This window comes from Carcharhinus amblyrhynchos, chromosome 7 (genome assembly GCF_965287045.1).
Source record: "Carcharhinus amblyrhynchos chromosome 7, sCarAmb.v2.hapA, whole genome shotgun sequence".
Classification (NCBI taxonomy): domain Eukaryota; kingdom Metazoa; phylum Chordata; class Chondrichthyes; order Carcharhiniformes; family Carcharhinidae; genus Carcharhinus; species Carcharhinus amblyrhynchos.
The window spans coordinates 110,466,183-110,487,709 of NC_137330.1; the positions used below are offsets into that span (position 1 = coordinate 110,466,183).

Consider the following 21,527-nt stretch of genomic DNA (forward strand, 5'->3'; position numbering starts at 1 on the left):
ATGCAAACCAGCCTCCCATCCAGTGACTCAGTCTACACTTCCCACTGCCACAGCAAAGCAGCAGCATAATTAAGGACCCCATGCACCCCAGACATTCAGATACAAAAGTCTGAGGTCATGTACCAACCGACTCAAGAACAGCTTCTTAGAACATAAGAACATAAGAAATAGGAGCAGGAGTAGGCCATCTAGCCCTTCGAGCCTCCACGTTCTTCTGATAGTGTGGCGACCAGAATTGAACACGATATTCCAAGTGCAGCCCAATTAAAGGTTCTATAAAGCTACAACATGACTTGCCAATTTTTAAACTCAGTGCCCCGGCCAATGAAGGCAAGCATGCTGTATGCGTTCTCGACCACCTTCCCCACCTGCATTGCCACTTTCAGTGACCTGTGTGCCTGTACACCCAGATCCCTTTGCCGATCAATACTCTTCAGGGTTCTGCCATTTACTGTATATTTCCTATCTGTATTAGACCTCCCAAAACGCATTACCTCACATTTGTCCGGATTAAGCTCCATCTGTCATCTCTCCGCCCAAGTCTCCAACTGACCTATATCTTGATGTCCTCATCGTTATCCGCAAATGCACCAACTTGTGTCATCGGCAAACTTACTAATCAAACATTTTCCTCCAAATCATTTATGTATATTACAAATAGCAAAGGTCCCAGCACTGATCCCTGAGGAACGCCACTTGTCACAGTTCTCCATTCAGAAATGCACCCTTCCACTGTTACCCTCTGTCTTCTTTGAGCGAGCCAGTTTTGTATGCAAAATTTGGGCCATATTCTCTCTAATCCTTTCTTATCCCATGTACTTATCCAAAATATCCATGAACAAACAGGCAATTCTTGTCCCACATCAAAATTTAAAGCATTTTAGTCTCAAAAAATTGTGCTGGCCAGCATTTATTGCCCATTCCAAGCTGCCCTTGAACTGAGTGGTTGGCTAGGCCATTTCAAAGAGCATTTGAGAGTGCAACACATTGCTGTGGCTCTGGAGTCACACGTAGGCCAGATAAGGAAAAGACGGCAGATTTCCTTCCCTAAAAGACATTAGTGAACCAGATGGGTTTTTCCAACAATCGTCAATGATTTTGTGGTCGCCAGTAGATTCTTAATTCCAGATATTTCTTATTGTATTCAAATTGCACCATCTGCTGTGGTGGGATTCGAACCCGAGTCCCCAGAACTTGAGCTGAGTTTCTGGATTAGTAGTCTAGCGATAATACCACTAGGCCATTGCCTCCTTCCTCTTTGGCTTTAAGTGGAGGACCAGAAGCTTCATACTAATGCCAAGGTCCTCTTTACAACATTGAAGTCTGAGTGAGCATTGCAATCAAACACATTTATCTTCATTATCAGAGCAGCTTTTCACCAACTTTCCCTTCTCAGTTCAAAATCAGAAGCCCATACTTAAATGTCGCCTTGAATTAACTGAATCAATGTTAATGCAGCACATTTAAAGTATCGCCAGAAGCTTCTAATTCTCTTCCTGAGTGGCGCATCTTTGAAAACTTGCCAGGATAAGGGGAAAGGCCACAGAACAGATCTTTTGTTTCAACTTGTATCTCAGTGGAAGAAATTTACATGGCACCAAATGCTTTTGAGGGAGAATGCATTCAGATAGGTAGGTCGTAGGCAGAGTGTGAATGGGGCTCTTTGTCATCAAATTTCTGCCAGTAATCAGCAGCTCACCAGCTATATAACAGAGCTGAAACATGACCTTTGCTGTGGTGGAGCGGGGAATTGGAAGGCTGATCGAAACACAAAGGCAACACTGTTAAAAGCCTGGAGTTATCTAGGGACTGGAAATAAAGAAATAAATCAACAAAACATGTCAAAGTTTTCAGCAGGTCTAATGAGTTGTATTGAAATGAAGCATATTTCTCCCCAGGGTGTTCTTTCAGTCAGGTACTGCCCTGCAACCTAGCTCAGGGGCAGCGACACAAACGTAGTAGATATCTACCGTCAGGAAGCCACAAGGATTATTTCTGGGATGTTGAAACCAACACAGCTCGGGTGGGTTCCTGTGTGAGTGCACATTGAACCTCCTGATGTCTGCCAGGAAAACAGAAACTACAAGCACGAGTAGGCTATTCGGCCTTTCCAGCCTGCTCCCCCATTCATTTTGATCATGGATAATTATCAAATTCAATATCCTGATTCAATGGGCCAAATGGCCTCTTTCTGCACTGTCGGGTTTCTATGAAATGGCTGACAGCTCCATCTCTTAATGGTGCACCTCCTGGTTGGCTGCAAACCGCCAACTGCAACCTAGTCACTGAGTCAGATGAAGTGCCAGGTTCCAACTTTCCACAGAAAGTCTAGACAATTCTCAAATACTTGAAGTGCATGATATGGCCACTTGCTCCCCAAAAAACATGCCCCTATCTACATCAATGGGGACAAAGTAGAAAACGTCGAGAACTTCAAATCTTTAGGTGTCCAGATCACCAACCTGTCCTGGTCCCCCCATGCCGACACTATCGTTAAGAAAGCCCACCAACACCTTTACTTTCTCAGAAAACAAAGGAAATTTGACGTCAGTTACAACTCTCACTAACTTTTACGGATAGAAGTCACCATATAAAGCATTCTTTCTGGTTGTATCACAGCTTGGTGTGGCTCCTGCTCTGTCCAAGACCACAAGGAACTACAAAAGACCGTGAATGTAGCCCAATCCGTCACGTAAACCAGCCTCCCACCCATTGACTCTGTCTGCATTTCCCGCTGCCTCGGCAAAGCAGTCAGCATAATTAAGGACCCCGCCCACCCCAGACATTCTCTCTTCCACCTTCTTCCGTCGGGAAAACGATACAAAAGTCTGAGGTCACGTACCAACTGACTCAAGAAAAGCTTCTTCATTGCTGCTGTCAGACTTTTGAATGGACTTATCTTGCACTAAGTTGATCTTTCTCTACACACTAGCTATGACTGTAACACTACATTCTGCACTGTCTTGTTTCTTTCTCTATGAACGGTATGTTTTGTCTGTAAAGCACGCAAGAAACAATATTTTTCACGGTATGTTAATACGTGACAATAATAAATCAAACCAAATCAAACAGCTTTAAATTGTGAAAGCAGCCATTTAAGCAAGACCATCACTCATCTGCTGCCCATTCCTGATGGCAATACAACCATCCACATTGAGTGCTGAAGCAGACTGTTCAGCATCACATTGAACTAGGACTGCTTCTCCAGCCACATGAATGAATGATAGTGAGGTACATAACTTTCCAACCGTAAGGAGTAGGAGTTTAGAAGGTATTTGAGGAAACTGGTCTGAAATAATTAAAAATTGCAGCTTTGCTGTCATCACGTGATTAAATTCACCTTTAACTGCTACAGTTGATAAACTTTTCCAGACCAACTTGTATCTTTGTATATATCAGATAGACAACTATCTAAGGAAGTACTGAGGGGGTATAATTTTTAACAAATGCTCGCACATCAGTTAAAAGCTACCACTGTTACCAATACAGCATCTGCTTCAGGTAACTGGAAAGAGCCAGAAAGAGCTTTAAAATCGGCTAAATGCCCATGTGAAAAATAGCAGCATTACAAGAGGACTGTACTGAACACGTCACATCTTCAAGGTATTTTCAACCTTTAGATTGTGTATCTTCATGGATTCTCCTGCACTAGCAAGTCGAATGCTCCCATTCCATAACTGGCTTGCCAAGCTATGCTTGATGTACCTGATGTTTACTGAAACACTTATGGGACTTTTTTGCTCCTTATTACTGGTGGATACTTGCCTTTATTAGCTGATGATGTGGAGGCATAACTGAGACATAGTATATAAGAGCAGTGCGATTATGATGGAGCTGCATAAAATCCTCATTAGGACACAGTGCGAGTACTGTGTGCAGTTCTGGTCACCACATTATAGGAAGGATATGATAGCACTAGAAAGGGTGCAGAGGAGATTCACCAGTCTGGGCTGGAGAGTTTCAGCTATGAAGAGAGGCTAGGTGCAAGTAGGCTTATCTTAACACTGCAATGAAGTTACTGTGAAAATCCCCACGTTGCCACACTGTGTTGAGGTCATACACTGAGGGAGAATTTAGTTCGGCCAATGCACCTAACCAGCATGACTTTCTGACTGTGGGAGGGAACCGGAGCACCCGGAGGAAACTCACGCAGACGTGGGGAGAATGTGCAGACTCAGCACAGACCGTGACTCAAGCCAGGTCCATGGCGCTGTGAGGCAGCAGTCTTAACCGCCGCATCACCATGATTGAGGTGTACAAAATTATGAGGGTCACAAATATGAAGAACATCTTCCCTTAGTAGAGTGGTCATTAACAAGGAGCATAGATTTAAGATTAGGGGCAGGAGATTTAGAACATAGAACATAGAACACTACAGCACAAACAGGCCCTTCGGCCCACAAGTTGCGCCGACCACATTTAGAGGAGACTTTAGTGAAAACTTTTTCATCCAGAGTGTGTTGGAAATCTAGAACTCACCGCCTGAAAGGGTGGTAGAGGCAGGAACCCTCACAACAAAAGAAGCATTTAGATGAACGCTTGAAATGTCATAGCAGACACATGGACCAAGTGCTGGAACATGAAATTGGAATATATTAGGTGCTTGATGGTTGGCACAGACACAATGGCTGAAGGGCCTTTTTCTGCCTTGTAAAACTCTTACTAAGATCATTTGCTCCGGAATCTTGTTTCTTTTTTGCGTTTTCTTCCACAATTTTCTGTTTTTTCCCCCTGTACCAACAAGAAGTCAACACCTTCAGGGCAATGAGCTGTGTGCAAGACCGGTGTCCAACCAACCAACTTATGTACAAAATGCAGAGTTCACCTGGTGCTAGAGACACATTGTTCACCATACTGGACTGGGCACTGGAAGGAATAAGTGTGGTCATTTTAATATTCAACAAAGGATACTACACTTGATCTAAGACCCTGTTTTGAAACTGGTCAATCCATGGTACAACTTAAAGGGTTTATTTATTCCACAGCTAGAAGTTTGGGATTTACTTTTGCCTGTTTAATGAGTTCCATCTGATTTCAACTTCCGCGTGCAACAGTTGGTGGACAGCTCGGGATAGTCTGCTGAATCTTGACGGGCAAGGCACAGCAACAAATGAGAGAGCAGGGTGTGCAGGAAAAAAGGACAATACAAGCAGGTGAGAATACGCACAGTAGGTCTCCAGTCATCTCTTCTCACCAAAACTTCACTGAGCAGAAAATACAGCAGTTGCTTCTGCTTCATTAAGGAAACGGTCACTGGATTATGTCATAAGGTAAGTGACTGATAAGGTAGTGACTTTTAAGGGACATCTTGACAAATACATGAATAGGATGGGTTTAGAGGGACATGGTCCCCTGAAGGGTAGGGGGGGTTTAGTTAAGTTGGGCAGCATGGTCGGTGCAGGCTTGGAGGGCCGAAAGCCCTGTTCCTGTGCTGTAATTTTCTTTGTTCTATGTACTCCAGCACTGAACCATGACCTGGGTAATATTGCCTGGGACTGTCAAGCACCATGGCCCTTAGTTTTTAATGCAATAGGGAGAAGCAGTGGCATAGTGGTATTGTCGCTGGATTAGTAATCCAGAGACCCAGGGTAATGCTCTGGGGATTGGGTTTGAATCCCAACACAGCAGATGGTGGAATTTGATTTCAGTAAAAATCTGGAATTAAAAGTCTAATGATGATCATGAAACAAATGCTGATTGTTGTGAAAATCCATTTGGTTCATTAATGTCCTTCAGGGAGGGAAATCTGTCATCTGAAATCTGAATGGGCAATAAATGCTGCCCTAGTCAGTGATGCCCACATCCCATGAATGAATAAGGATAAGGCTGCTCCCAGGCTGTAGCTAGTGACATCAGTAATACCTCCTAGTGTGCTGCTCTCTGGTGTAAAAGGGTGACCAAAGATTTGTACATTTGGAGGAACATCAACATCACATTTCCAGCAGACAGAACACAACTGGATAACAGAGCACTAGACTTTGCATGAATTACTATCAGGCCTTACAGGGCCCACGGTTCTGTATTTTTTTGCCCATTGCCTGCACATTACCAAATTGTCATCCTGATATCTTTCTAAATTGAAAGAGATTCTACTCCCTCTGTGCCCAGCTTGTTTGTGACCCTGCTGCACACTCTGCCAGTCTGCTCCCTGTTTCGGACAGCATTCATAGTGCAATGAAACTGTGCCAGTTCTCTGTACTGTCTTTATTCCAACTAGGTCAGAAGGTTTCTTCCGGGGCAACAAGAGCTATCGCTTACATACATGGATAATGACTCCAGTCAGGAACCCGGACACAACTGCAAATCTGAATAACAACAAGAAAATTCAACCACCAGATACATAGAGCGGGCAGCTAGTATCCTCAAATAACATACAAGAGTTTGCAGTTACAGCACTGACTGTCAATGCAGCTTCCAACAATGAGAGACAAGCTCTTACCACCACTGGGACAACAAGAAGCATAGGGAAAAAGGAGGAACCAAAGGAAATGAGGAACCAATGCTGCACCCGTTGTCAATTAAGCTTTTTCATGAGACCACGTCTGGAGTGCTGTGTACAGTGATTAAGGAAGGATATCCTAGAATCATACATCCTACAGTGCAGGAGGAGGCCACTTGGCCCACTGAGTCTGCACCGAACACAATCCCACCCAGGCTCCATCCTCTCAATCTCATGTACTTAACCGAGCTAGTGCCCCCGACACTAAGGGGCAATTTAGCATGGCCAATCCAACAAATTCACATATCTCTGGGAGGAAACTGGGGTGGCATATTGGCACAGTGGTTAGCACTGCTGCCTCATAGCACCAGGAACCTGGGTTCGATTTCCAGCTTGGGTCACTGTCTGTGCTGAGTCTGCACATTCTCCCTGTGTCTGCGTGGGTTTCCTCCAGATGCTCAGGTTTCCTCTCTCTGTCTGAAAGACGTGTGGGTTAGCTGCATTGACTCAAACAGGCACCGGAGTGTGGTGACTACAGGAATTTCACAGTAACTTCAAAGTCACTATCGTATCTGCTTCCACTATGTCCCCGGCAGCAAGCTCCAGGCACCCACAATCCTGTGTGTGAAAAACTTTGTGAAGAAAGAACGACTGGTGCTGTGAATGTGCCATTACTTTTCCAGCAATTTCTGTCTCTTGTTTTAAATTTATTTTTGAATATTGCTGAAGAGACTTGCTGTTGAAGCTTTTTGTCTTGCAGTTATCACCAGGACAAAAAAGAAAATGCCACATTTGAGCATTCTTGTGTTTGTTTTGACGAGCACAAGACAAAAAGCTACGGCAGCAAATCTCTGCGGCAATACTCATCTTTATTTTTCTCAATGTTCTGCATTGTTTCACTGCTTTACTCCCAGACTTCAGCACTTGGCTTCAATTCTAAAATGCAGACATTAGTAGCACGTGCTTTCCACTTTGTTCATCTGTTTCCAATCAAGCTGAAATCTTTCTGCAATCATCTTCTCCTGTCCAGATGACCGCCCTTCCCTCGATGGGCCTCAAGCCAAAACACAGCTGAGGTCAGAGTTCAATCACACTGCCCGCTGTATACGAACTTCAAAATAGAACTGCATTGCAAAAAGAACACAACCGAATCACAAAATGCCTACAGTGCAGAACCAGCACAAAATAATCGTATTTGGCATGGCGTAAAGATAGTTAAGTATCAAATCTATTTAATTGATTGCACTTAAAACCTCAAGATAGCCTCACTGCAGACACTCTGGTGCAGTCCTAACACAGAAACTGGAAGCAAGAGTAGGCCATTTGGCCCTTTGAGCCTGCTCTGTCATTCATTTTGATCACAGCTGATCACCAAATTCAATATCCTGATTCCCCCCTTCCTCCCAAATCCTTGATCCCTTTTGCCCAAGCGTTGTATCTTCTTGAAATCACACAATGATTTGGCCTGAACTACATTTTGTGGCAGTGAATTCCACACATTCGCCACCCTCTGGGTGAAGAAATTTCTCTTCACCTTAGTTCTAAAAGTTTACCCCTTATCCTCAAACTATGGCCCCTAGTTCTGGACTCCCCCACCATCAGGAGCATTCTTCCTGAAGTTAGCCTGTCTAACCCTGTTAGAATTTTATAAGTTTCTATGAGATTCCTTCTCACTCTTCTAAACTCCAGTGAATATAATCCTTATCGACTTTGTCTCTCCTCTATGACAAACCTGCCATCCCAGGAATCAGCCTAATAAACCTTTGCTGTACTTCCTCTATAGCAAGGACATCCTTCCTCAGATAAGACACCAAAACTGCACACAATACTCCAGGTATAGCCTCACTAATGTCCTATACAATTCCTAAAATATATTTCCTATGATGTCCTGATGTATTTTGCCTTGCGGGAGATGCTGTCCTTAATTTTAGGATGATGTCCTTGTTACAACTTGGGACTCATTTCTGTTCTCCAAGAACATGCTCAGAGCAAAAACCAACAGCCATAGGAAGTCCATTTCCCATAAACTGTAATACAACCAGCCAGTAATACCCAAAGTGCATGGGAAGGCAGTGGTGTAGTGGTAATGTCACTGGACTCGTAATCGAGAGGCCAAGGCTAATATTCTGGGAACATGGGTTCAAACCCAATTACAGAAGCTGCTGGAATTTAAATTCAATTAATAAATCTGGAATTGAAAGCATGAAATTATCATTGATTGTTGCAAAAACCCATCCAGTTCACCAATGTTCAATGGCCCACATGTGTGATGTGGTTTGCTCTGAACCGCCCTCTGCAAAAGCTTAGCAAGCTACTCAGTTCAAGGAGCAATTAAGGATGGGCAACAAATCCTGTAAAAGAAAAATCTAGAATATCCCTTACCTCTCCATCACTATCAAGCCACACAATCAACTCTGGTTCATGGAGGATTGTAAAAGAGCTTGCTGGGAAAAGCATCAGGTATGCCTGACTGATCTCATGAAGCTACAACACATCACATTAAGCAGCAAAAGAAGTATAGCTAATGAAGGAGACTACACAATGATGCAGGAACATGTTGTAGAGCTGACACAATGAGCAACTTTCCAAATTTCCTCACTCCACCCCTCTGCCACATCTAAAGCCATCTCCATGAGCATGGGAAAATTCTAGCTGTTCATTCTCATTTCTCCACAGATGCTGCCGAAACTGCTGAGTGTATCCAGCACTTATTGTTTATGCTCCCAAGGGTAAAGGTGATTTCATGATTAACCCAAATGTAAGCTTCCATCAATTAATAGAAAAAGGAACCCGAAAACAATAGGGCATAAAAACAACAGATGTAGATATATCTTTCAACCTTGTGCCCCGAGTCCAAGTCGAATAGAATGCAACAGAATGAAGGCCTCAGACACCAGGGAATGATTCCCTACTGTGATGAGAGTTTTGGCAGTCTCAGCTTGAAGGCCCTGAGCCCACACACAAAACTGCCCAAAATTCAATGATAACTCGCTGTACCTTCTGTCAAAAAACAGGTGGGGTTAGATATTTAAAAAAACACCTATTTTGGCTGTACTTTCATCACCAGTGATGGAAACAAGGGGAATGCATGCACTTGTGCAATGGTCTTTTTCACACGTGATCTTAAGACCCATTTTGTACTTAAACAAGCCAGTTCTATGACTGCCACTTTTTTCAAACACATATACAACTTTTTTCTTAAAAAGAGGCTCTTTAAGAAAACTGGATCTTTATCTTTTAATTTCTTCAAATTAGACACTAGCAGCCTTTTCACCTCTCAACCAGACTCTCTCATTAAAAACTGTACAGAGAGGAACTCTCCTTCACTCATGCCAATTTCACCTTTGTCACAAGGTTGCTGGTGTCAAAAGTGATTCAGAAAGGGATGTACTTCAGATCAGAGAAAGTGGAGTGGGTTATAGGGAGTTTTACTGTGCGTCAGTGACAGGCATTGAAAGAAACAGCAAAAAGCTGCTGTACGGACTTGACGGAAGGAATGTGGAAAGAACATTTCCTCTTGTGGAAGAATCTAGAACTCGGGGCCGCTGTTTAGAAATAAGGGGTCGCCTATTTAAGGCAGAGATGCAGAAAGAAAATGTCTCTGACAGTTGAGACTTTGGAATTCTCTTCCTCAAAAGATGGTTGAGGCAAAGTCTTTGAATATCTTTAAGATAGATAGATAGATTCTTAATAAACAAATGTGAAGTTGAAGTTAAAATTAGATCAGCCACGATCTTATAAATGGTGAAGCAGACTCAAGGAGCCAAGAGGCCTACTCTTGCCCTTAATTTGTACTATTTGTTTGTAAGGCACAACACGTTGCAACAGTAAGATCGTTCTTACTCTTGGATAGAAAATTCACTCAAATTTCAAAAACAAAGGCTATTTTGAAGATTGGAAATAAAAAGTCTTCGAGCGCATTGAGGGATTGGCTGCAAATGTTGAGTTCTGTTTGCTCAGAATGCCACAGACGATGTTCAGTCACACTGATGATTATATACATAATTATAATGGATGATAATGGCAGGGCAGCTGTTCCTAAATCTGGCCCTTTAACCGTTTCAAGCCAGTTCTTCACTCTTGATTCTATAAACAGTTAAATACAAATTTTAAGTTTGAAGCTTTTTAGACAGAGAACCTGATCCTTTTTTCCTAAGGAAAGTTACAATTTCTTTAACACTTTTGGAGCAGTTGATGCTAATCTTGCAGAGAGCTAGAGAACAAAATGTAGCCAGTTGGACTCAGTGTGTTGTGGGGGTGTGTTGTGGGAGGAGGAGCGGAGTGGAGGTTTAAAGTCTTTTTAAAAAATCAGGTTCTGGATTCAAGACTCCAATCGCTGCCTTCTGATTTTAATTGAAGAGAGTGGGAGTGTAAGCAGCTCCATTGGAATTATTAGTACTTTAAATCTGGTAAAACAGCATGCTTCATTCTTGTTCAGATTTTCATCTAACTGAAACTCGGACATCATTCAGGTAAGGATTTGCTGGATCCAGGAGAAGAGCCTTTCTACTTCTGCCTCAGCGAAAAGAGAGTATTAAACTTACATAAAGCCAAATAAATGGATATGGGGGGCAGCTTGGTTAAGGTGGATTGGGAATTTAGATTGAAAGATACTCATAGAATTTACAGAATCACTATAGTGCAGGAGGCCACCATTCGGCCCATTGAGACTGTACTGACAACAATGCCATCCAGGTGCTATCCCCAGAATCCCAAGTATTTACCCTGCTAATCCCCCGACACTAAGGGACAATTTAGCATGGCCAATCCACCTAACCAACAGACACAGCGAGAATGTGCAAATTCCACACAGTCATCCAAGGGTGGAATTGAACCCGGGTCCCTGACGTTATGAGGCAGCAGTGCTAACCACTGTGCCACCGTGCCGCCCAATGACAGTAGGTAAGTAAAAATCATTTGAAGAAATATTTCGCAATTCTCAACAAATATTCCACTGAAATACAATGCTCCCCAGGAAAAGTAACCCATCTGTGGATCAGTTGAAAATAGTATGACATTAAAAGCACTGGTTTACAATATTTCCTGGAGTAGTAGTTAGTCTGAGGCCTGGGGTTTAGAAAGCTAAAGGACAGAAGATTAACATAAAACATGACAGTGAACGAGCAAGAAGCAAGCAAATTCTAAGACTCTCTTAGATGTGTGATAAGGAAGACGACAGCAAAAGTAAACATGGTTATGACAGGATAGATTATAATTGGTTTAATTAAATGGCCAAAATATTAAACAAATATTGTGCATCTATCTTCATCATAGAATGACAGAGTCACTATAGTGCAGGAGGAGGTCATTCGGCCTATCGAGTCTACACCGACCACAATCCCCATAATCCCATGCATTTACCCTAGCTAGTCCCCCTGACACTAGGGGCAACTTAGCATGGCCAATCAACCTAACCCACACATCTTTGGAGTATCATAGAAGATACAAATCATTCAGAAATGGTGGGAAACCAAGGAAAATAAAATAATTAATAACAGTAAAGGAAAAGTAGTGAAAAAGTTTATGGAATCAAGAACCCCATGGACTGATGGTTTACATTCTAGGGTTTGAAAAGAGCTGGCTGCAGAGATAATGGGTATGGTGCTCATGATTGCCTATAATTCCTTAGATTCCAGAATAGTTCCTGTGGATTGGAAGGTAGAAAACGTAACAATGCTATGCTAGAAAGGAGGGAGAGAGAAAACAGGAAAATGCAAGCCTGTTAGTCTAACACTGATCATCAGGAATGTGTTGGAATCTATTATCAAGGAAATGATCATAAGGAACTTAGAAAATCAAAAAATTGGTGAGGTTTATTGAGAGGGAAATTGTGCTCGACAAATCTACTTGCATGTTTTGAAGATGTAACAACATGATAATAACATAATAATAACAACATGATAATAGAGGATTAGAGGATTGGTTGTCAAATAGAAGCAGAGAGTGGGGGTTAATGGGTGCTATTCGGATTGGCGGTTGGTGACTAGTGGAGTGCCCCAGGGGTTGGTGCTGGGGCCTCAGCTATTTACCATTTATATAGATGATCTGGAGGAGGGAACCGAGCGTATGGTGTCGAAATTTGCTGATGACACCAAGATTGGGGGAACGGCAAATTGCGCGGAGGGTGTGGAGAGTCTGCAGAAGGATCTAGATAGGCTGGGCGAATGGGCCAGGAAATGGCAAATGGAATTTAATGTTGGCAAGTGCGAGGTGGTCCACTTTGGTAGGAAGAATGGTAAGAAGGACTATTTCTTACGTGGCGAAAAACTGCAGCAGGCGACGGTGCAGAGGGACCTCGGGGTCCTTGTGCATGAGTCGCAAAAACCCAGCCTGCAGGTGCAGCAGGTGGTCAGGAAGGCGAATGGGATGCTGGCCTTCATAGCGAGGGGGATTGAATATAAAAGTAGGGAGGTCTTGCTGCGGCTGTATAGGGCATTGGTGAGGCCGCAGCTGGAGTACTGTGTGCAGTTTTGGTCGCCGCACTTACGCAAGGATATTTTGGTCTTGGAGGGAGTGCAGAGGAGGTTTACTAGGCTGATACCGGAGTTGAGGGGGTTGAGCTATGAGGAGAGGCTGAATAAACTAGGCTTGTACTCGTTAGAGTTTAGAAGAATGAGGGGAGATCTCATTGAGACGTATAAGATGATGAATGGGATGGATAGGATAGAGGTGGAGAGACTCTTCCCGCTCAGAAAGGACGGTAGGACTAGGGGACACAGCCTCAAGATAAAGGGGGGGCGGTTTAGAACGGAGTTGAGGAGGAACTTCTTCACTCAAAGGGTGGTGAATCTCTGGAATTCTCTGCCCGTTGAGGTGGTGGAGGCTGCCTCGCTAAATATTTTTAAGAAGCGGGTTGATGGGTTCTTGATAAGAGAGGGGATTAAGGGTTATGGGGAGAGGGCGGGAAAGTGGAACTGAGCCACGACAGATCAGCCATGATCTTATTGAATGGTGGGGCAGGCTCGAAGGGCTAGATGGCCTACTCCTGCTCCTATTTCTTATGTTCTTATAACCAGATAATGGTGTCAACCTGGCAGCATCCTGTGCCAAGGGGCAGTTCCAGGGGAATTGGCAGGCCAAGTCCCTCTCCCCTGGGGCCATATTTACTTTTACGACCTCAGGGAGACTCCCATACAGGTTCACATCTGGATGAGCTGTTGTAATTGGTGCTGGCATGCAGGGGCAGAGAGACTGCTGGCTAATGACATGCTAATGTATTAAAATAAACTTTCTGTAGTCCTGCGCTGTGTTTCACGCCATTCCATCTGCGAAGGGCCAGTAGGATTAGAACTCAAACTCACCCACATGAATTGTACTCTCTGGATTTTGAGCATGCACCACCATTCCCACAGACAGAGACCACAGGCTCAAAAATCACCCGCCAATATGTTTCAAGGTGACGGCAAATGGCTACATATTGGCCAGGACACCAGGAATAACATCTATTCCTTTCTGAAATAATAACGTGGAATCTTTTATGTCTAGTCAAGGGGTCAGACAGGGTTTCGGTTCAACATCGCATTTGAAAGTCTACCCCTCCAATTGTGCAGCACTCTCAGTGCTACACAGGAACGTCAGGGAAATAAATCAACTTTCAGTACTTCTTTTTTGTCACCTGGTCAAGTTATTTTCTCCCCGAGAATAGGAGAGAAGAAAACCAATGAAAGACAGGTGATTTTTGTGGGGGGCCCAGTGGACATTGAGACATTGTCGACACAGAGAAAAGTTCCAACATCAAATTCAGCAAAGCTGCGCATTTAACCCTCTTCAAGACTGCACATTAAACCCTCTTCAAAGGGCTATTACAGATGTTCACTAATATATGTTTTCCATCTGGTGCATTAATAAGGACACCATACACGAGAACCCAAAAAGGGAAGAAATTTAATATGAAAACAAGATTTAAAAAGAAACCGCAATAGAAATGTTAGTTTTGTGACTAAAAACGAGAATACTTTTTTTTTAGTTTATTTCCACAAAAATGTGTTAAAGTTTTGTTTTCAAGTATTGATAAATCAGCTGTGAGCCTGGCCAGTTCATAGAAAAGTGCTCAAAAGATTCATCCAGCTGAGGGCAAATATATGCCTCACACAAGTTTACATCCCAGATTTGTGCCACAAACGCTGCCTTCCTAAAATGTGCACAGCAATTAAAGGGAAAAGGTCACATTAAGGGAAAAAAAACTTAAAAATGAGAGAAGATACAATCGTGCTCATAATTTCCAATGCTTAGATGTAATGCAACCTACCATTTTCACATTTTCTACCCTACTCAATTCTCAATGATAATAGTAGAGGATAATTGTAAAATATATCCGTTTATACCACATGTGCATCACAGACGCTGATCACCCTCCATACAACAGCACAGAAACCTTTGTATTATCTGGTGTATTCAACTACTTTAGTCCATATTTTCCCGTAATTATTGTTTTTCATTGCCAAGGGTGTTTTTGAATGCGTTAATCAAGCTGGATGTGGTTAACAGCTCACAAAAGAGGCAATCTAATCGTAATAACAGCAGATTACTGCGGATGCTGGAATTGGAAACAAAAACAGAAAATGCTTGAAAATTTCAGTAGGTCTGATGGCATCTGCAGAGAGAGAACATTAGCTCTGACGAAGGGTCATCCTGACTCAAAATGTTAGCTCTCGGCTCCAGAGAGGGAATTGAGGGATACAGACCAATTAAGGCCAGAAGGTTTTGTTTTACTTTAGTTGGGCATCATGATAGGCTTGGGAGGGCCGAAGGGCCGGTTCCTGCACTTTTTGGAGTACTTTTCTTTGTTCTCTCCACAGATGCTGTCACCCCTGCTGAGGTTTTCCAACATTTTCTGTTTTTGAATTTAATCATAATACTGTACTTCCTAAAATGAAATACTTTGCTTATTTACATCTTTCACAGTAAATGAGTATGTGAAGTACAGAATCCAATCAGACATAGCTACCAACCAAATTAATCAAAGAGAACGGTGTTCTTAATGCCAATTTACCTGCTACGGTTAGAACAGAAGGCGAACTGTCTGCATCCATTTTTATCTTATTGCCATTTTGTAACCAGTAAATATTCACAGGATACGGTGGACCCACTGCCTCACAAGAGAGATTAAAAGCAGCATTTCTTGAGACGTTCTTTGCTTCAGGCTCTTGAATAAAACTTGGCAATCCTGCAAGTGGCAGCATGTAAAAATGGCATCAATTAGCAATGAGATACACTAAATGCACATACTATTCATAACGTAGTCAAAACCTCGTCTATTATCTGTGACATATGCTAACTTTGCCTGTTGGAATAAATGTGCCCTAAAATGTACCCACTGACCATAACTATGTATTAGCCATGACATCTATGCATTTGCATTTTAATTTGTGCACACTCACAAATCCTTGCAGGTGGAAAAACAAACATGAGGCAGTTAAGAAAGCAAGTGTGATATTTGGCACTGTAAATTGGTGTGTTTAATGCAAAAACAAGGAAACCTTTGCGAGTCACTGGTTAGGCCAAGTTTATATGCACATTTTAGGAAGGATGTCGACACTTTGGAGGGAATATAGGGAAGGCTTGCCAAGATGATATCAGAGATTAGGGAATTCAGTTATATGGAGAGATTGGAGGAAGCAGGGATTGTTTTCCAATAGGCATTATAAACATACTCAAAATAATAAGGGTCTTTGATAGAACAAGTTGGGAGAAATGGCCCCAGCAATTAAAATATTTGTCAAATGAACTATAGGGGAAATAATTTCTCATCGCTGATTGTTACGCTCAGGAACACTTCTTGAAAGGGTGAGGAATGACACATGATCAAAAGGCAATTGGCCAAGTACTTGAAGATAAACTCCACTAATTCTGGCCTCCTATGCACTCCTGTGAACTATTGCTGTCCATGTCCAAAGTTGCTGCAACTCTGAGTTCTGGAATTATCTTCACACACCTCTCCACCTTGCTTTCCTCCTTTAAGACACTTCTCAGAACCTTCCTCTTTGACCAAGCTTTTGGTCATTTGAACTAATGCCTCCTGATGTCACTCGGTGTCATACCTCCTTTTATTCTATTTCATAGAATGCAATAGTGCAGAAGGAGGCTATTCAGCCTCAGTCTACACCAAACACAATCCCACCCAGGCACTATCCCCATAATCCCATGTATTTACCCTAGCTGGTCACCCTGATATTAAGGGACAACTTAGCATGGCCAATCCACCTAACGTGCACATCTTTGGACTGTGGGAGGAAACCGAAGCATCTGGAGGAAACACACACAGACAAGGGGAGAACGTGCAGACTACACAGTGATCCAAGGCAGGAATCAAACCCGGGTCTCTGGTGCTGTGAGGCAGCAGTGCTAACAACTATGCCACCCTAGGAGGATTTTACATATTACAAAGAAGGAGCTGCTAGAAGTCTCAAAGTGTATCAAAGTAGATAAACCCCTGGGACCTGATGAGTGTATCCCAGGACATCATGGCAGGATAGGGAGGAAATTGTGTGTGTCCCCTAGCCAAAATATTTGAATCATCGATAGTCACAGGTGAGGTGCCTGAAGATTGGAGAGTGGCAAATGTTGTGCCTTTGTTTAAAAAGGGCTGCAGGGAAAAGCCTGGGAACTACAAGCCAGTGAGCCTCACATCTCTAGTGGGTAAATTGTTGGAAGGTACTTTGAGAGACAGGATTTACAGGCATTTAGAGACGCAAGGACTGATTAGGGACAGTCAGCATGGCTTTGTGAGTGGAAGATCATGCCTCACAAATTTAATTGAGTTTTTTTGAAGGGGTAACCAAAGGTCGATGAGGGCAGTGCAGTTGATGTTATCTATGTGGACTTTAGCAAGGCCTTTGATAAGGTATTGCATGGTAGGTTGTTGCATAAGGTTAAATCTCACGGGATCCAGGGTGAGGTATCTAAATGGATACAAAATTGGCTTCAAGAGGCTGGTTGTAGAGGGTTGTTTTTCAAACTGGAGGCCTGTGACCAGCTGTCTGCTTCAGGGGTCAGTGATGTATCCACTATTATTTGTCATTTATATTCATGATTTGGATGAGAATATCAGAGGCATGGTTAGTAAGTTTGCAGATGACAATAAGATTGGTGGCATAGTGTTCAGTGAAGGAAATTATCTTGAATTGTAATGGGATCTTGATCAATTTGGCCAGTGGGCTGATGAATGGCAGATGGAGTTTAATTTAGACAAATGCAAGGTGATGCATTTTGTTAGATTGAACCAGGGCAGGACTTTCTCAGTTCTGGTAGGGTGTCGGGGAGAGTTCAAGAACAAAGAGATCTAGAGGTACAGGTTCATTGCACCTTGAAAGTGGAGTCACAGGTGCACAGAATGGTGAAGGCGGCATTTGGCATGCTTGGTTTCATCAGTCAGAACATTGAGCACAGGAGTTGAAATGTCTTGTTGAAGTTGTACAAGACATTGGTACGGCCACACTTGGAATACTGTATGCAATTCTGGTCACCCTATTATAGAAAGGATATTATTAAACTAGAAAGAGTGCAGAAAAGATTTACTAGGATACTACTGGGACTTGATGGATTGACTTATAAGGAGAGGCTAGATAGACTGGGACTTTTTCTCTGGAGCGTAGGAGGCTGAGGGGTGATCTTATAGAGGTCTAAAAAGTAACGAGGGGCACAGATCAGCTTGATAGTCAATATATTTTCCCAAAGATAGGGCAGTCTAAAACTAGAGGGCATAGGTTTAAGGTGAGAGGGGAGAGATAAAAAACTGTCCAGAGGGGCAATTTTTTCACACAGAGGGTGGTGAGTGTCTGGAACAAGCTGCCAGAGGTACTAGTAGAACTGGTCACAATTTTGTCTTTTAAAAGCGTTTAGATAGTTACATGGGTACAATGGGTATACAGTGATATGGGCCAAATGCAGATAATTGGGATTAACTTAGGGGTTTTAAAAAAAAAGGTGGCGTGGACAAGTTGGGCCTGTTTCCATGCTGAAAACCTCTATGACTCTAACTATAATGCTCCCTCGGGATGTTGTGGCACCTTAAAAGGCACGATGGAAGCTGTTGTAGTTGAGAAATAGTTTGCAAGTTTATGGGGGAAATAAGCTGGATGGCGGTGCAGGACTAAACTGGACAGCTCTTTCAAAGAGCCAGCACGAATGTGGTGGAATGAACGGCTTCCTTCTGTGGTGCAAGATTCTATGATTTTACAATGATGGCAATGTCGAGCACCTGTAAATTATCTGCAGTATAGCTCATCAAAATTTAAAAAAAAACAGAATCAGTGAAGGAAGCAGAGTGCCAAGTCATACAGGTAACAGTACACAGAACAAGGCCATGAAGGATTGCTATGTGTTATAATTCTCTTCTCCCTCACACCAAAAGGCACAAATTCATGCTGGGGTACTGCTCTACCATTTTGGCAACCTCAATACCTTCACCAAGGTTTTAGTCACAATAACTCTTGCACGAGTTGTTTCTAACAGCTGCCTTAATGGCCCCAAGATCTCTGACTCCACCCAAGCAGCCTTTCCAATTCCTATTGCTGAGATTTGCAATTTGAGTATATAACATAACCCATGACAGGAAGGAGAAGTGAAACACAGATTATGACTCAAGTTTCCCCCACACCAAACGAACAAGAACTTTTGGAAACATTCCCCTTCCATGCTTCCCCTCTTTTCAGAATCTCTCTCTTCAGTCATATCTCTCCCCCCATCCTTTGTTGCCACATTTGACTTGGTAGGAAATAAGGACACAAATCTATTTTGTTCAATAGAGTAGATGCGTAATGATTAAACTGACAGAGGTACAAGGGTGCCGCATTAAATTAGGTTACAGAATAACAAAACAAGTCGATGAGTTGAAGTGTGTCTGATGAAGTCAACATAGATTTTGGCAAGGACCCACATAGCAGACTGGACGGAGAGGAAAAGTCTATTGGATGAAGGAAAATGGCAGTTGAATCCAAATTGCATTAAAAAGGGTGCAGAGGCGATTCTCCAGGATATTGTCTAGGCTGCAGCACTTCAGATTTGGAGAGGCTGGTTAAACTGGGGTTGTTCCCTTAGAGCAGGGAAGACTGAGGGGGGATCTGATTGAGGTGTACAAAATTGTGAGAGAAGATAGAAGGGTAGATTTGAAGGAACTTGGAAGAGTCAATAGCCAGGGGCATAGATTTAACGTAAGGGGTAGGAGATTTAGGGGGAATTTGAGGGAACACTTTTTCACCCAGAGGGTGGTGGGAATCTGGAATTCACTGCCTGAAAGGGTGGTAGAGGTGGGAACTGTCACAAAATGGAATCACAATACATAGGTGCTTGATGTTTGGGGCAGACACGACGGGCCACAGAACCCCTACAGTGCTGAAACATAAGACCATAAGAAATAGGAGCATGAGTAGGCCATCTAGCCCCTCGAGCCTGCCCCGCCATTCAATAAGATCATGCTGATCTGAAGTGGATCAGTTCCACTTTCCCGCTTTCTCCCCATAACCCTTAATTGCTCTGTTTATCAAAAACCTATCTACCCGTGACTTAAATATATTTAGCGAGGTAGCCTCCACCACTTCAACGGGCAGAGAATTCCAGAGATTCACCACCCTTTGAGTGAAGAAGTTCCTCCTCAACTCTGAAAGACGCCATCTGGCCCATTGAGTTTGCACTGATTCTCTGAATGAGCTTCCCACCCAGGCCCAGACTACAACCCCATGCAGTTACCATGGCTAATCCACCTAACCTGCATATCTTTGGATTATGGAAGGAAACCAGAGCACCCGGAGCAAACCCACACAGACACGGGGAGAATCACACAGTCACCCAGGGCCAGAATTGGACCCTTGTCCTTGGCACTGTGAGGCAGCAGTGCTAACCACTGTGCTGACCAGGAGCTTCTTTCTGTGCTGCAAAACCTTTGGCTCTAAAATAGCTCCATCGGCAGGAATCAATGATTGACAGATCCTTTTGTAACTGAAGGTTTGTTTCCAGTCAGGTTTTGTGGCGCTCCTTGGTTCTCAACCTGACTATCCATGATTTAGATTTGAATGTAAACGCAGGGCCATGACAGAAGAGTCTATGAATAATACGAACATTGTATTGTTAATGAGGAAGAAGGATGTAAACAGCAGGACTGGTCAGGTGAACAGAAAAATGGCAAATGTAATTCAATCTGGATAAGCACCAGATAATGCATTTGGAGAGCGAGAGCGAAAGCAAAGCAAGAGATTAAATAAATGGCAGGATACTCTAATTGTAGAGGAATGGTAGTACCTTGGGACTGCAGATCCCCAGTTCCCCAAAGGAAACTGATAAAAGTGACGAAGCGATTATGAAGGCAAATGGGTTATTTCCTTCATTAAATTAATTTGGAATACAAGGGCAGGGAGGTTAATGTATAAAATGTTAGTTCGACTACAACACAGTCCTGGTTACAACTGTGGTCACTGCATTAAAGAATGCGGTTGGGTTACCCCCGTGCCTGTGTGGTGTGGAGCAGGGGAGGACGGGTGGAGTGGGAGGGCTAATGCCTTTCTTAGCTAAGGGGTTAGTTGTGGTGGGGGAGGAGGGGGAGGATACCCCTTTTTGCTGAGAATTGACGGGTTTGGGGGAAGGATGCCCCTCTTTGCTCAGGGTTGATGGGGAGGAGATGCCATTTTTTGCTGAGGGGTAGGTTAGGGTGGGGGAGGGGGGAGGATGCCCCTCTTTGCCCAGAGTGCTCCCCTTGTCAGCAGTGGGGTCACCATTTCCATTCTGGTCTGCAAAGACCTGGTTAAAAGGATGCCCCGATCTCTCAAAATTCGGGCCAGTTGGCCGGATTCCCCCTCGGAATATTTTTTCAGGCTAATGGTGGGTGAATGCCACCTGACAGGCGATTCCAATGCCAACAGGAAACACTCCGGTTCTCCCACTGACGTGGGCGCTTAAGAGCCGATTCAGGTTAATCACACCCAGGGTACTTAGGAGATTGAAGAGAATGTTACTAGGACTGGAGAAGTTTTGTGAGAGGAAATATTGGATAGGCTGAGCAGAGAATAGAGGAAGTTGAGGGGAGATTTAATTACGTTGCACAAACTTACAAGATGCTTGACAGAGAAATTTAGGGAATTAACTATTTCTTCAACAC

General features: G+C 43.2%; 1 protein-coding gene across 1 annotated transcript in view; it reads right to left on the reverse strand.

Annotated features, from left to right (window-relative positions):
- The window catches only part of mertka (c-mer proto-oncogene tyrosine kinase a), a 127,330-nt gene that overhangs the window by 80,682 nt on the left and 25,121 nt on the right, over positions 1-21,527 (reverse strand). The window contains exon 4 of the mRNA XM_080193392.1: positions 15,432-15,605. Coding sequence (XP_080049518.1) covers positions 15,432-15,605 — 174 coding nt within the window. The remainder of the gene's footprint in view (positions 1-15,431; positions 15,606-21,527) is intronic.